The sequence below is a fragment of the Rhipicephalus microplus genome, chromosome 9 (assembly GCF_043290135.1).
Source record: "Rhipicephalus microplus isolate Deutch F79 chromosome 9, USDA_Rmic, whole genome shotgun sequence".
NCBI lineage: Eukaryota > Metazoa > Arthropoda > Arachnida > Ixodida > Ixodidae > Rhipicephalus > Rhipicephalus microplus.
The window spans coordinates 63,369,910-63,385,016 of NC_134708.1; the positions used below are offsets into that span (position 1 = coordinate 63,369,910).

Sequence of the window (15,107 nt, forward strand, 5' to 3'; positions counted from 1 at the left end):
GAGCGTCATGAGCAAAGAAAATAGATAAAGAGAAGACACGAGCTGACCCAGTTTTCAGTTTTCTTCGAGTGATGTATTCATTCCTGAGATTATCAGTGGAACGCGTGGGGGAAATCATTGCTCTAAATACTCGTTTAAATCGGTAAATCTTCTATAGTTCTCCGATAGTATCTTGAAGAAGGCACTGCTTCTAAAATGTTAGGTAGCATTAAAAAACTGGCAGTCAGGCATTTCAAACAAGCCTGATTGCCAGCTTAGAAGTGGGACAGTTTGGGCTAGTTGGTATGACATGACGATAGTTATAGCGCGAGAACAGAACGACGACAAAGAGACAAGAAGAACACGAGTGCTCGTGTCCTTCTTGTCTTTTTGTCGTCGTTGTGTTCTCGCGCTATAACTATCGTCATGACTGCCAGAACGTAAATTAATGGCCCCAGCTAGTACAAGCACCTCCCCAATCACGTACTCATGAAAGCCTTTTGAGGAATCCTTCGCTTCTTCGAAGAGCCTTACATCAGACTACAGGCTAGCTGCATCGTGCTGGCTTGGAAGCTGTGCCCAAACGTGTGGCGAAATCATGTTAATCTTAAAAAATGGTGTTTTTGCACGGTTGCACTTCCTTAATATATAACATGAGGTCAGGTGGAGTGCTACAGGGTTGTTCTTATATTTGTATTTATATACACATTTCTTAAATTTGCATCTTATGTGCAGCTGTTGTTGCGCCGTGGGTACTGGCGGAAAACCGTAAGTAAAATACTTTTCACTGTCTGAGGAAATTATCTTGCCGGCACTTGTATACCATTCACCTTTCATGTTAATGCGGCTACGCGCATGCGGGGCGTGTACTACGTTTATCAGTTTTCGAGGGAAAAAAATTGTGCATACCGAAGTCATTCTGTCGGTCGTGTCGACTTTGGTGAATTGTGCAGGCAGTGATATGAAATGTCAAACACCGCGCAGGTGTACATCGTGAATCTTGAACTACTTCACCTGGATGACGAGGGAGCTAGTTTGCACCTGTTCATACTTGTCAACGGGCTATGTGCAAGAAACGGGCACAGAAAAAACACGCACCAAAAAATGAGGGGCATCAAAATATGTTCAAACGCAGTGACAAATTTTACCAGCACATTTGATGGTGATTGCTTCAGCTGGAAAACAGGAAAAAAAGGGGGCGAAAGTCAAGCGTAGGCACACGAATATCACTGCCAGTATCGGTTTCGTCGGCAGCCCAGAAAGGTTCATGGCGGCGCCCAGAGAGCAGTTTTTGGAAAGGTCGCCAACGCAACATGACGCAGTGTCCTAGCCAAAGTGTAGCCCACCAGGCCCACGCCACCCTCTCCCTGAAATTTGTCTCGCCAAGGCATGCAGAACGAGTGAAAAATAACTGTTTCCAAAGGGTGTCCCCCTCTCAAAATCAAAAGATACCCTCTCACCCTCCCCCGAAAAAAATGTCTGCATGCGCCCCTGTCACGACGTCGGCTCACATACAACGGCAGAGCAAGGCTTTCTCTATGGACTGCTGACGTCAGAGCGGGGTGGCGAGTATGAGTGGTGTGAGACATTTGATTGATATGTGGGGTTTAACGTTCCAAAACCACCATATGATTATGAGAGACGCTGTAGTGGAGGGCTCCGGAAATTTCGGCCACCTGGGGTTGTTTAACGTGCACCCAAATCTGAGCACGCGGGCCTACAACATTTCCGCCTCAATCGAAAATGCAGCCACCGCAGCCGGGATCCGAAACCGCGACCTATTGGTCAGCAGCCGAGTACCTTAGCCACTAGACCTCCACAGTGAAGTGGTGTGAGACACTTACTGGGTAAGCGAGGTAAGCAAAAAACTATACGCCCCACAAGCGCGACAGTTGAGCGGCCAAAAGCACTTCACCGCAGAGACAAGGCATAGTTTCGCGCTACAAGATAGCAATCGATGAGATCAGTCGATGTACGAGTTCAACATGAAAAAAAAAATCTGGCTGATCTCTATATATAAGAATCGTTATAGCACGAAAGTGAAACTCGTCCTCACAGACGTAGTTAAGCGTATATTGTGCATTGTTTCAGCAACAGCAACAAATTGCAGAGTTGCGCTAAGAACGGCAAGCAGTTCGAAAATCGCAGTGCTACCTCAAGCATAAACACGCACGAAATTAGCATACAGAGGACGAGCGTGGACTAACAACGGTCTCAGCTCGACACTTGAAGCGCGCTGTTCAAACAGAAAGACACACGAAACGAGCGCACAAGTGTACGCAAGACAAACGCGAACGACTGTCACAATTCTTCCTGGCTCGTATGTCAGCAGCGTGCTCCTTTCGGGAACGCGGCCGCGGCAGCGTGCGAAGTGACCTTCGTTCTCTCCCGTATTACGAGTCCGATAAGCGCGCGTGCAGAAGAGATCATGCTCCGTGGAGGCGACGACCGTGAGAGCATGGCCAATGCGAGCCCGTCACGCTATATCTACACTGATAGCAAAAACGCGCCGAAGCTTCGAAACTCTGAAGACTGCCAAATGGGGTATGGTATAAATAAATGGCTTGCCGTTAGCACATTAGACAATGTATGGTCCGTGGCGTAGTGGTTAGCGCCAGGCGCTCCATTCGAGAGATTTCTGGTTCGGTTCCGCGCAATGATTGCTACCTTGTAGTTTTTTTCTTTGCAGTCTCTTACTATACATACATTTTTCGACGTCATTTCTATGATGGAAGTATGTCAGCGGAGCCGTGGTCGAGCCTGGTATAAAACACTTTTGTGTAACAGGGAACATTGCGTAATATGATTGGAGACCACTTTGTCGACCTTATATGTGATCAAAGCGTCAGAGTGTGCAGTAGGTTTACTACCCTTGGCACTCTGACAACTACCTCACAGAAAAATACCCGGAGAAAATAATCTGCCGAATGCACTCTGCAGTGTGTGCAGCATCTCAGCGATGCTCTCTGGCTCCTTCTCTTGTTCTGCTATCTTTTTTAATTCCCTCTTCCTCTTTTGACGCTGCGCCATGTACCCTGCTGGGCAGCAGAATCAAGCTTTACTCTCACAGTTATTCGCTACTTTTGCAAAATAATAGAGTAAAGTCTCACGCACTGGCGCACAGTGGAACACGCAACTAAAAAAAATTGGCATCGTGGCGGCAAAGTAGCCAGTTGACTCCTTTGAGCAAGTGCGCACGCGCCGTGCATCAAAGCCATTCCATTGGTGAGGACTAGTGGAACAACTACAACCCATGATCCACCAAAGCAGGTGAAAAATAGGCACTGTTCTCACTAAGCGAGAAGAACTTGTCTGGCAACGCACGTTTTCCTCTTTTTCTGGTGTGTGGGAACTTGAATTCTCCTCATTTATGATCTGTGAAAAGTGCTCAAAGTGCGCACATCAGTGTGAGCAAATGTAGTACACGCAACCACGCAAACGTGAGTGTTCGTGCACTTGCTCAAGCCAGTGAATTGCCAATTTATAGACTGGTGTCACCCGCTAAGCCACCTAGCAGTGCCCCCAAATAGATTGTCTACTGCCACCTACGCTTATTCCTTTACTTTTGATGCTGTCGCATTTCACTCACAGAATGGTTAACTTGGAGCACGGCGCAATGTTTAGCGACTTCGTGATTGCTTCCGTCTATTCAGTGAAGATTACAACCAAGGCACGAGTTAGCAAAGTTTATTCTAGATCTAACGCAAGCCCCAACAATAATGCTGGAAAGTATAATAAGGCATGTGTGTGGAGCACCGTGACGCCCACGTGACAATAAAAGAGACTATTCGTGCTATAGATATAAGTTAAAAAGAATAATTTTGTGCAATACTGCGTTCTGCATGTATCGATTAGCTATAATGCTGTTTCTGTTGATACCTGCTCTAAGTGAGTGCATTCGGGAGCTGGGGTCCCGTCAGGCAGAACACATCTTTCTTTCATTCTTGTATCTGATACATTGTGATCTTCAATAAAGAGCTGAAATGAAATAGTCAGGCAATGCGCATGCGCAAGGAGACCTCTTCCGATAGCGCTGACCTCTGGATCACTGCTTCTAGCATAGCAGAAACTCGTATAGTTTTCGAGCACCAAGTCGTGCGTTCACCAAAGTGTACTCAAGCTGGTAGCACTCTACATACTTAAGGCCTACAGCTCATTATCAGTTCAAGTTGGAAAGGAAACACTTCTAACCATGCGTCGGTACCATTTGCGGTTTCAAAATGATACTTTTTGTACGCAGTAATGCAGACGAGCCGCCCTAAAATGCTGTGCCGCAAAGCGAGATAACTAGAAACTGTACGCTGTTTCTTTTTCTCGAAGAAAAAGTAAACTCGTGCATAGAAGGTGCTCTTTAGGCATGTCTAGAGAGCAGAAGTGTTCTTTTAGTAACAGCTAGAAAGATACTTTCATTACCTTTGTTCGATTTTGATCAGTTAGGCCTCACTCACGATGGAAAGGCTCTTTTATTTGGTATATATCGCATTGGTACAATGGAGAAAAACGTTTTCAGTGCTTAAATATTTGTTCGCCCTTCTTCTGTATCACACGCTTCCCTTCACTTCTGACCTAGAAACGATAGGTTGCCACATGATCTTGAGAAGCTATCACGTCATTGCGTTCTCTATTATGACTCCCTATGTTGCAGAATTATGACGTGACGCTGCCCCGCCGCGGTGGTCTAGTGGCTAAGGTACTCGGCTGCTGACCCGCAGGGCGCGGGTTCGATTCCCGGCTGCGGCGGCTGCATTTCCGATGGAGGCGGAAATGTTGTAGGCCCGTGTACTCAGATTTGGGTGCACGTTAAAGAACCCCAGGTGGTCTAAATTTCCGGAGCCCTCCACTACGGCGTCTCTCATAATCAAATGGTGGTTTTGGGACGTTAAACCCCACAAATCAATCATCAATGACGTGACGCTGCCTCTCAAGTTGGCTTGCCTACCTCGTGGCGCGGTACGAAAGAGAGAGAGATAATGTTGAGATTCATGAAAGACCTTTTCTTTATTTTGTTTTTTTTACAGCGATGGGCTTCGAACAGCCTCTCAATCTGGGTAAGTGGACGATTACGAAGATTTGGCACCTGCCATATGCCAGTTGCCTTGCGATGTCGTTTAAGATGTACTGATGAGATAGTTATCATGGTACTTGATGAAGCAGCGCACAAAAGGACATAATCACGCACACACAAAATGGCGCAACCACAAGCGCTGCATTATAACGTGTCAGTTACAATAAAAAGTTTTTCAGTAAAAAGCAGTCAAAGGCGGCACGAGAATCCTGTGAATGGTTTACGCCTATTTAGCACGCCACCAAGGATATAATTTATCTCCAACTGGGACATTACGTGACTTTAGTGAAGAAATATTTCTCGACTGGGCTTAAGTCGGAAAGTACAAACGATGGCCCAATGGCCACACAGTGCAGTGATTTTTGTTTCTTCATGTTTGATGCATCACAAGAATGGACTTGGCAGTAACGTCTGCTGCATATATCTTGTTATAAAACCTGAAGAAAGTAATGTGCCAATTCATGCGCGAAAACATACTTTTCATGTGTATCTGACAGGTCAGAGCAAAAACTGATGACATTAATTAAATTTTCTCGCAGAGCGAAAGGATGAACAAGCGCAGGAGCACAGCATGTGAGTCCCGTAACCTTTTTTTTAATTGCCAAAACAATGATGACAGCATACCCACAGCTTGTCGTTGACCGGTCAAGAAACCCTCTGGGACTTTTCAGTCATGGTCCCGTTTTGGAGGCCTGCTATTTTTCACAAAGCTGCATGAAGACAGTACAATGTTGTGCTATAGAAAACAGACGACACAAATTCGCTTGTGCTTATTCCAAATGCAAAAATGGTATAGTGGCAAGAAACGAGTCCAAGCCTCGCATTCAGTACAGTGTACACTGTGCTCTGCCGAATACTACAAGGCGGCCATACCACGTTCGACTTTCGTGGTTGCAGTAGCATACGTGTGTTCAAAACATGAGTCTGCAAGCTTTCACAGATATTTCTACGGGACCTAAGCTCGTCTTTATGAAGGCAACAATTACCTCGAGCACAGAATTGAGGTCTCGGCAGCAACTCGACACTCGTGTAACTCATTCTTAACAACGAAGTGTCTTTGTGCCGGGGGAAGTGAACACTTTTTGTGTTACCCGTCACGGTGGTCTAGCGGTCACGGTGCGCGAATGTTCACGTTCGTCTTGCATTCGTCACCGCAGGCACAAGAAGAAGGTGATGGCGGGCATGGCCGTTATCATTTGCATCAGCGCGGTCGCCGCACTTCTGCTTCTTCAAGGAACAGACGGTAACGATCGCAGCATCGTTTTTGCACTACTCGCACAGAATGGTCATGAGAATTCAGGAACACTAAACGACCAAAGTGCACGTCTTCATTTAATAGTGAATGAGCAAGGCATCTGCAGACAACCTTGCTTTTACGTTTACAAACTTAAATGTACACTAAAGAGCAAAACGATTTTTCACATACCAGTAAAGTATGCGAAAGTTTACAATCCAGAAAAACGCTACTCATACTACAACACTCTGCTCAGTAGGCAATAAAACGTGCGAAAAGAAAAGGAGGGGGGAAGGGGGGGCCCACAGACGCCACCTTGAGATTCACGCACCAAACGCAATGACGGCATGAATTTCGAACGTCTCCATTAGATCTTATGTAGCTTGATTTATATGCAGGGTTCAACGTCTCCAAACCACCATATGATTATGAGAGACGCCGTAGTGGAGGGCTCCAGAAATTTCGACCACCTGGGGTACTTTAACGTGCGCCCAAATCTGAGCACACGGGCCTACAGCATTTCCACCTCCATCGAAAATGCAGCCGCCGCAGCCGAGATTTGATCCCGCGACCTGTGGGTCAGCATCCGAGTACCTAAGCCTGTAGGCCACCGCGGCGAAGCGATCCTGTGTAGATTCTAATCGATCAAAATGAAGTAAATTGTCATATGTTGGTGCCATAGAACTTCATCGAGCTAATGTTACAAAATCCGAAAAGTACGTTTTGAAATTTCTGACAGCACGCGTGGAGGTTTTAGCGCGAAGTTTAAAAATAAAACTTCAACCTTGATTTTTTTTGCTAGTAATGAACATATCATAGTGATACGTACTGCATTTTAGATCTCAAAGTGCAGTTTATCAATTTAAACCATGTTATTGTTTCTTTTTAGTGTCCCTTTAAACGCGCATATATCTGCACTTCCGTGTGAATTAACAAAACAGACATCCAAGCCATGAAAGGCATAGGGAACATAGTACTTTTTAACCGAAATATAGATGTTACCAACGTAATAAAATAATACGGACGCAAAGACAATTTCGCTGCCGGCAGGAGCCGAACCTACAATTTTTGAATAACGCTTACGATGCTCCACCTATTGAGCTACGGCAGCGGCCGTCTCTTATGCATTTATTGGGTATTTATGTCCATGCTAGTCTGGAAGTGTTAGCTAGTACTACTCGAGGCGATGAAAACGAGTGCAAAAACTCCCCTTTGCCAGCCGGCACCGTCTGTCGATTGAACCACAAACCATCGCAGGCCACCTAAAGGCGTCATGCCTGCCAGAACAAGACCCTGACCATAATTGATGCAAAATATGAAAATGTATGAAGCGCTAGTTTTTTCTAGGCAATGCGGCTGAACTTTGGGGCAACGCAAAGCGCGACCGCATTACAAAGCCGCACCCGCTAGCCCAAATTGAAGCTTTGCTTAACGTTAGTTTTCTTGCTTGGACGCCGCACAATTGATTTTATTGAGTTGGGCCCGATAGAAGTAAATAATCTTTGATTTTTTTTCTGTGTTTTGTTCGCTTTGGCTTGGGGCGCACGTCCACATGAAAATGGCAAGAAATTAATCCCCCAACATTCGCTATCGCCCTATCTTAATAACACATGCTGCTTCTAGCAAAATACTTGTTTTACGTTTTTCTACTGTTGATGCCCGCACAGCTAAAACAATACAATTGTAGCACTAAAAACCGGCTTCAAGTTGTTCCAGTTTGAGAGCATTATTCCGCGCATTACTCTGATAACAGCATGTTTTAAAAACTAGACAAATGATAGTGGCGACTACTTGGTGGTTTGACTATCTTGATATTCTTCAAATAGCTACATACGCTTAAAAAAACTGCTGCTAACATTTTCAACCTCTTTGCTGCCGGCGTCCATGGTCGTGGAGATAGACTACAGAAACCTTCTGTGTCATTGTAACGTCCTTCCTCCATCGCACAGTCTATTTTACCCATATTCCAAGAGGGAGCAGTGGAGGGCAAACTTAGTGGTTGGCGTGCAAAAACACAAAGAAACAAAAGAAAACAGCAGCAAAAATGTCCACGCAGCACGCCTGCTTAGGCCCCACTGCCCAAAACTTAGCTAGTAATATATTTTTTTTCTTACAAATAGGTGTGAGGAAAAGCTATGATACGGACCTTTGGGAACCGTCTAAAAGGCTTAGAACCCTCAAAACCGCAAAGCGCACTTAAAGGGCGTGTCTTCATTGTGTTGAATACTAACAATACCTGTTTGTGTACACGAATTTGTGTCATTTGTAAATGAATGTCTTGTTGCACTGTTTTTTTAAAGCAAAACTGTTTAAACTCACCGTGATTTGTCAGTCGGAAACAGAAACGATCATCATGAACCAGCACGCTCTCTACGCATCTTCTTCTGATTTGTTCTCTACTGCTCCACGTTCAAAACATACTCAGACAAAAAGCCTCTAACGCCTTATACTCGCGGTTACGATGTGTATGTCCGTGCCCTGTAACAGTGCCAGCTGTGGGTTCTTCCCTCTACACTCTCTCATCAATCACGTGAATGCTGAGAGAGAGAGAGAGTAAGGAAATGAAACAGGAACAAAAACAAAAAAACATGACATTTTCAGTCGAATGGCTACAGGCTCTCATCGCATACAATTTGAAATGTACGAAGTGTCGTTCAATTTCTTCTTTCATTTAAGTTGTAAAATTATTTGAGAAGAGATTTTACATTACGTATATGTTTCCTTGTATATGCATACACTCATTTCGGTGTAAAGAGTTTACGATAGTCTCCATATCTCCTTGCAGCACCCACAACACAAGGAGCTCTTATGCAAACTCAAACAACGGAGGACACAACAACAAAATCCCGACCCACGAATGCCACGAAGGCCACCACCCTGACCACGGTAGAACTTCCTCCTTCGAAACCTTCCAGTAAGATTTATACTCTTATTAGAGATGAGAAGGCATCTCGTGCGAGCAGTTCTTCCTCAACATGCAGCGTTCATGAAGTGAATATGTGGCGTAACGCCTTGCTCTTTATCATAATCTGAAAACTCGAGTCTCATTGCGTCAGCGCGCTGGCGTGCGACGTCGCAGAAAGTAAAAAAAAAAAATGGCGGCCGCGCATCTGCGTACTTCACCGCAAAGGGCGTCGAAAGATGATAGTCTTGTAAGGAGGCATTGCATGAGATATGGTGCCATCTGGTAGTAGTTTGAAGAAACAGAAGTTATTTAAAACACGGAGCCACTGGTAAACAGAAGCACTGGGTCGTTTTATCCCCTGAATTTTTTAGTGTAGCATAGGAGACACCCACGTTTTCGTTCATAACATCGTATTGTCAGTCCAGTGTGATCAAAACTTCGGTCTTCATGCCTTTTCTAAATACATAGACACGCTGCGTAACAATTGTGCTGATGTTGCGCCTCAAATATGCGTAATAATTGCTTTTTGACTGACTATGTTCACAAGTATAAACGAAGCCACCAGATAAAGAAAGGTGGGCATTCAGCAAGGGGTGGATCTTTCGCCAGGTGGCTGAATTGTTGGACAGATACTATAATACAAATTAAATTTTTTTTTGCGTTGAAATATCCCAAGGAAGACCATTATCTCAAAAAAAGTGCCTATTTTTTTGCGACCTTCTTCGTTGTATTGATGAGAACTAACATACATGAAAGCTAAAGGCACGGGATAGTATTTGTGGTGCCTATTGTGTAAATGTGAAGTAAAGTAGACGAAAAGACCATTTGCCGCCGGCAAGCTAGGACCGAGCGAGAAACCCTCGAACAGCGCATACCATGCTCTGCCGAATAAACTACAGTGGTGGCCATATTCCCGTCCAAGTGGATGGCTATGATACAGAAGTTAGTGAACCGAGACAACACAAGACAAAACAAAGGTAGACTGAGATGACCCGATAGCCCGATTTGCTCTACTTTTGTAGTTTCTTGCGCTTGAGCATTCATGAAAGGCTCGGTGTGCAAGAAAGCCGCTCACGTTCTCTCTGCTGCATCTTGTACAGGCAGAAAGCATCCGATTTTGTTCCCTGGTCACGCGGGCAGTGATGCTCACGAAACTATAGCTGACGCCAACGAACTTGGACACTCCCAGGCGCGAAGTCTCAATCACTACGCCAAAAGTGGGCACTTGGAGGCTGAGGGAGGGCAGTGGCAAAGGGACCCTCTTCTCACTTTTAACGGGGTCTGTAGGCATTATCAGCTGGGGCGTCGGAAATTTGCGCTCCACATTCGCACTTAAACATACCGCAGGCAATCACCCTGCGATTGTTACAGACGAACACATATGGAACTCCTCTTGTTTGGTCCAAATTTATAGACGGAATAGAACCATGCTGTCCGCGCTGCGGCTATATGAGGTGCACCCTTCACCACAAGCTGTGCCACGACTTGCGCGGGGGCTAAGGGTCTCCCTCCACTGAGGAAGACTGACTCCAGCTCACCATCAGGTCCGCAAAGGACAAGCAGCTAAGGGCTGTCCAGAGAGCCCGCGAAGTAGCCGAGAGCCTGAACCTCCCGACGCCATCGTGGGTGGCGCCCCCAGACCTTACCCCATGACGGGGGCATTCACGTCGTCTCAGGACCAAATGCAGTTCTTTGACTGACTGACTGACTTGTTCTTTGCGTGGTGATGAGAAATTGTAGTAAATACTTTTTAAGTAGTAAACGCTATTGAAGAAGTATTGACACAATTTTTGAGACACCGTAAAAGGGGCATTTTTCTGTGCCTTTGTACGCAGTGTATACTATTGTCGACACCATCCACGCACTTGACTCGGAAAGCCCGAATAAAGCATTTCACTAAGGTTGAAAATGTATCACCGCTGAGCATCACAAGCCAGCCCCACCCGATGGACATTTCTAATGAGTCTATACAGTTTCACCGAGCTTATGAACGCTGCATGCTGAATGCAGCCTAAATTTCAGAAATGGTCATCTGTTCGGGGTGTATGTCGCTAGTACGTTGCCTGTTGATGTCTCTCTGTCACACTACGATGCCATGTCACCGAGAAGCCAGCCCCTAACGATATCGAAACCGAAAGTGTTTGTTCGAAATAGTGGCACTTAAAAAATTGGCAGATGCCACGTACCGTCGGAGTCGATGATATGCAAAGCACGAATGAGGAAGGTTGATATGTTACTTTAAAATCATCACAATATAATTACGAGCGACAGGGGTAAATTATGCCGTACATGACTTTCATGTCATAATGATCATGTTTGGATGTGTCATTTGCCCTCGTCACCTATTCACGTCACCTGATACCCAATTCGGTATATGTGAAGATAAAACGGCCGCCAGTGCGCTATAGGCGCAGCAGGCAATATGAAACGCATGCCATGATATAATGTTTCGGCTTGTCTTTTACCCTCGTCGTCCGTTCGCGTCATGCAATGCCAAATTGATTATATATAGAGCTAATGAAACGGCCGCGAGCACATCATAACCGTGACATGTAGTCATGTTACAAGACACGCATCTCATGATAATTATGTTAGCACAAGTCATATACCATCCATTTACGTGACGTAATACCAAATTTGTATATGTGAAGCTAGCGAAACGGTCGTGAGCGCAACATGAGCGTGGCATGTAGCCATGCTGTTACATGACACACATGTTATGATTTTTATGTTAGGGCCTGTCGCTTGTGTTCGCCATGCAGTCATGTCATACCATACCAGTTTTACAGCATGTCAATTGAACGCAACCACTGCAAGAGCAGCAAGACCATGAAATGTAAATCATGACGTTCATGACATACATGTTATGATTTTCATGTTATGATTAGAGACTCATGCTCGTCATACAGTCAGGTTATACCTTACCATTTTTGGTAATAATAACATCATTAAAACGGCCAGGAGATCCATAAGTCGTAAGCGGACAGATAGATAGATAGATAGATAGATAGAGAGATAGATAGATAGATAGATAGATAGATAGATATATAGATAGATAGATAGATAGATAGATAGATAGATAGATAGATAGATAGATAGATAGATAGATAGATAGATAGATAGATAGATAGATAGATAGATAGATAGATAGATACGCTGAAAGTCGCCAAGGTTCGCAAAGAAATGCTTCGCATTTAAGAAAACGTGTTTGATTCCTTCATCATAGGAATTGATAAAACACGAAAGCAAAATGAGAGCTTTGAATGATTGATTGATTTGTGGGGTTTAACGCCCCAAAACCACCATATGATTATGAGAGACGCTGTAGTGGAGGGCTCCGGAAATTTCGACCACCTGGGGTTCTTAACCTGCACCCAAATCTGAGCACACGGTCCTACAACATTTCCGCCTCCATCGGAAATGCAGCCGCCACAACCGGGATTTGATCCCGCGACCTGCGGGTCAGCAGCTGAGTACCTTAGCCACTAGACCACCGTGGCGGGGCTGAGAGCTTTCGCAATCTCTACAGATGTTCGACGGCTATATATATATTCACCGCGTAGCGTGTATGCGTCCACGTTGGTGCTTAGTCATACATATCCATCCCGACGACTAACGTTAATTACTGGTCATTAGATAAACCCTTCTGGTCATAGATGCTTGTGCTAAAGTTCTAGCCGATCACCTGTTAATTGATTCAAAAAAACTTTATTTGTGTCCTGAAGCCCGGTCTTTTCAGACCGAGGCGGGCCGCGTCCACGTCGGTACCGTTAGGCCGAGCCTTGTGGCGTCATCGTGGACCTTCCGGACTGCCCGTAGTTGGTCTTCATAAGACGCGCTTCGCACCATCGTCTGCCAGTAAAGCCATTGTTCTTCGGGGTCGGCGAGAGTCGCAGGACAGCCCGCCAGCGTGTGTCTGATCCCAATGATGTCATCGCATGTGTCACACTTGCCTTGAATTTCACTGTCAGGGAGAGTTTTATGTAGAAAATACGGAGATGGGTAAGTTGCGGTTTGCAGTAAACGTAGCGTGGCTGCCTGAGCCCTGTTCAATTTTGCGTGTGGCAGTGGGAATTGCCTACGCCCCAAGTAAAAATATTTTGTGATGTCGTTGTAAGTGATTAAATTATCTTTATAGCCCCCAGAATGGTGGTGGGCGTCATATCGGGTCTGACCGGCACAGCAAGCAAGTCCTCGTGCCAGGTCATTCGTCACCTCATCGAGGTTGACCCGAGTTTCATCCACTTGTCTCATATGAGCAGGAAGCCATAGAATTTCAGTATCGATGGATTGACTTTGTTCATACGTTTAACCACAGTCCCAGCGATATAGCTCTTGTCGAAGCTTGTAATTGGTGCTTTGGAGTCGCTATAGACGTATGACCATTTTCTGTTCCTGATAGCTAAAGCAATCGCGGCTTGTTCCGCAACCGTGGAATCTTTAGTGAGTATAGTCAGGGCATCCCGTACCTCTCCCTGACTGTCGACCACCACAGCCGTGTAGGCCTCTTGGCCTTTCAACCAGGCTACGTCCACGTCGACCACCTGTTGTCCTGTCTGTTCGATTTCTTTTAATAAAAGATCACCTGTCGATTAGTGACCCTATTTCATGTTCTCCTTCAGACTCGCATAACGAGTTTGATACGGTATTTAACTCTTACTCTGCTCCTCTTTCTGAACCACTTGTTTCCTCTGTTGTCCTGGATGTAAACAAAAGTCTGTTTTTGAAGGCGACGTTGCCGTGGCCATTCGCCTACTCGCTGCCAAGTCAGCCCCTGGTCCACATCACACTTCTGTCAGTGAATTACTAAAGATACCTCCTACTATCCTGCAGCATATTTTCAATAACTGGTTGACTTTCGGCCTGGTTCCTTTGGAAATGAAGCAGAGTCGCACTGTTTTCATTCCTAAAAAGGCAAATCCCCAGGGTCCGGGTGACTTGCGCCCGATTTCAGTTTCTACAATTTCGTTCCGTCTGTTAACGAAGCTTTTGCTATGCAGGCTTAGTACTACCAATGATTTTCACGAATTTCAGTCTGACTTTGCCGATAATTGTAGCACGTCCTCTAACCTTCTTGTCCTTCAGGCTATTATGCGGCCCTTAAAACTTAAGCACAAACTGTTTTTCTGTGTGAGCCTTGACTTGCGAAAGGCTTTCGATTCACTCTCACACTCGGCTATCTTTAGCGCTCTTGAGGCACGACAGGTCCCAACCCGTTCTAAGCTCTTGTCTACTTTTCTTTTTAATTGCATTTTGGATCCTCTTCTGTACGAGCTTAACGACTTAGGGGTTGGGGTCCTTCTGGGAGGTGTATCCCTGGCAGCTATGGCCTTTGCTGATTATATGTTGTTGCTGTCCGACACTCTCGAGGATCTCCAGCTTCTAGTCGATCAAACAGTTGCATATCTTCAGAACGTGGATTTACAAATCAACCCCTTAAAGTCACAATACTTTGGATGGAGGACTTGCCACCAGAGTAAAGGTTTCAGTTACACAATTCCCCCTTTGACAATTTCAGGCCATCTGTTATCCCTTAAGGAGAGAAATGCGCCAATTAGGTACTTAAGTCTTAATCTATATATATATATATATATATATATATATATATATATATATATATATATATATATATATATATATATATATATATATATATATATATATATATATATATATATATATATATATATAAGGACACGAGGGTTGACTCGGATACAACTAAAACTTTCAAACTTTTGGAACAACTTTTTAGGGCTTCTTTAAAATCGTTTCAAAAATTACACTGTCTTATGCAATTGTTGTGCCCATATTCTTATATGGCTGTTCGAATACTCTGGATGTTTCCTCAGAATCCATAAGGCTTGATGGCATACTTCACAAGCGGATCACTCAGTCTCTGCGTCTGCCCGGGGGGTTTCCCAATT

General features: G+C 44.9%; 1 protein-coding gene across 1 annotated transcript in view; it reads left to right on the forward strand.

The window, feature by feature from the left end:
* Window positions 1–15,107, forward strand: part of LOC142771355 (uncharacterized) — a 66,027-nt gene that overhangs the window by 26,423 nt on the left and 24,497 nt on the right. Inside the window, exons 11-15 of the mRNA XM_075872831.1 lie at window positions 715–747; window positions 4,998–5,027; window positions 5,584–5,617; window positions 6,202–6,287; window positions 9,064–9,192. Of these exons, the coding sequence (XP_075728946.1) occupies window positions 715–747; window positions 4,998–5,027; window positions 5,584–5,617; window positions 6,202–6,287; window positions 9,064–9,192 (312 nt within the window). The remainder of the gene's footprint in view (window positions 1–714; window positions 748–4,997; window positions 5,028–5,583; window positions 5,618–6,201; window positions 6,288–9,063; window positions 9,193–15,107) is intronic.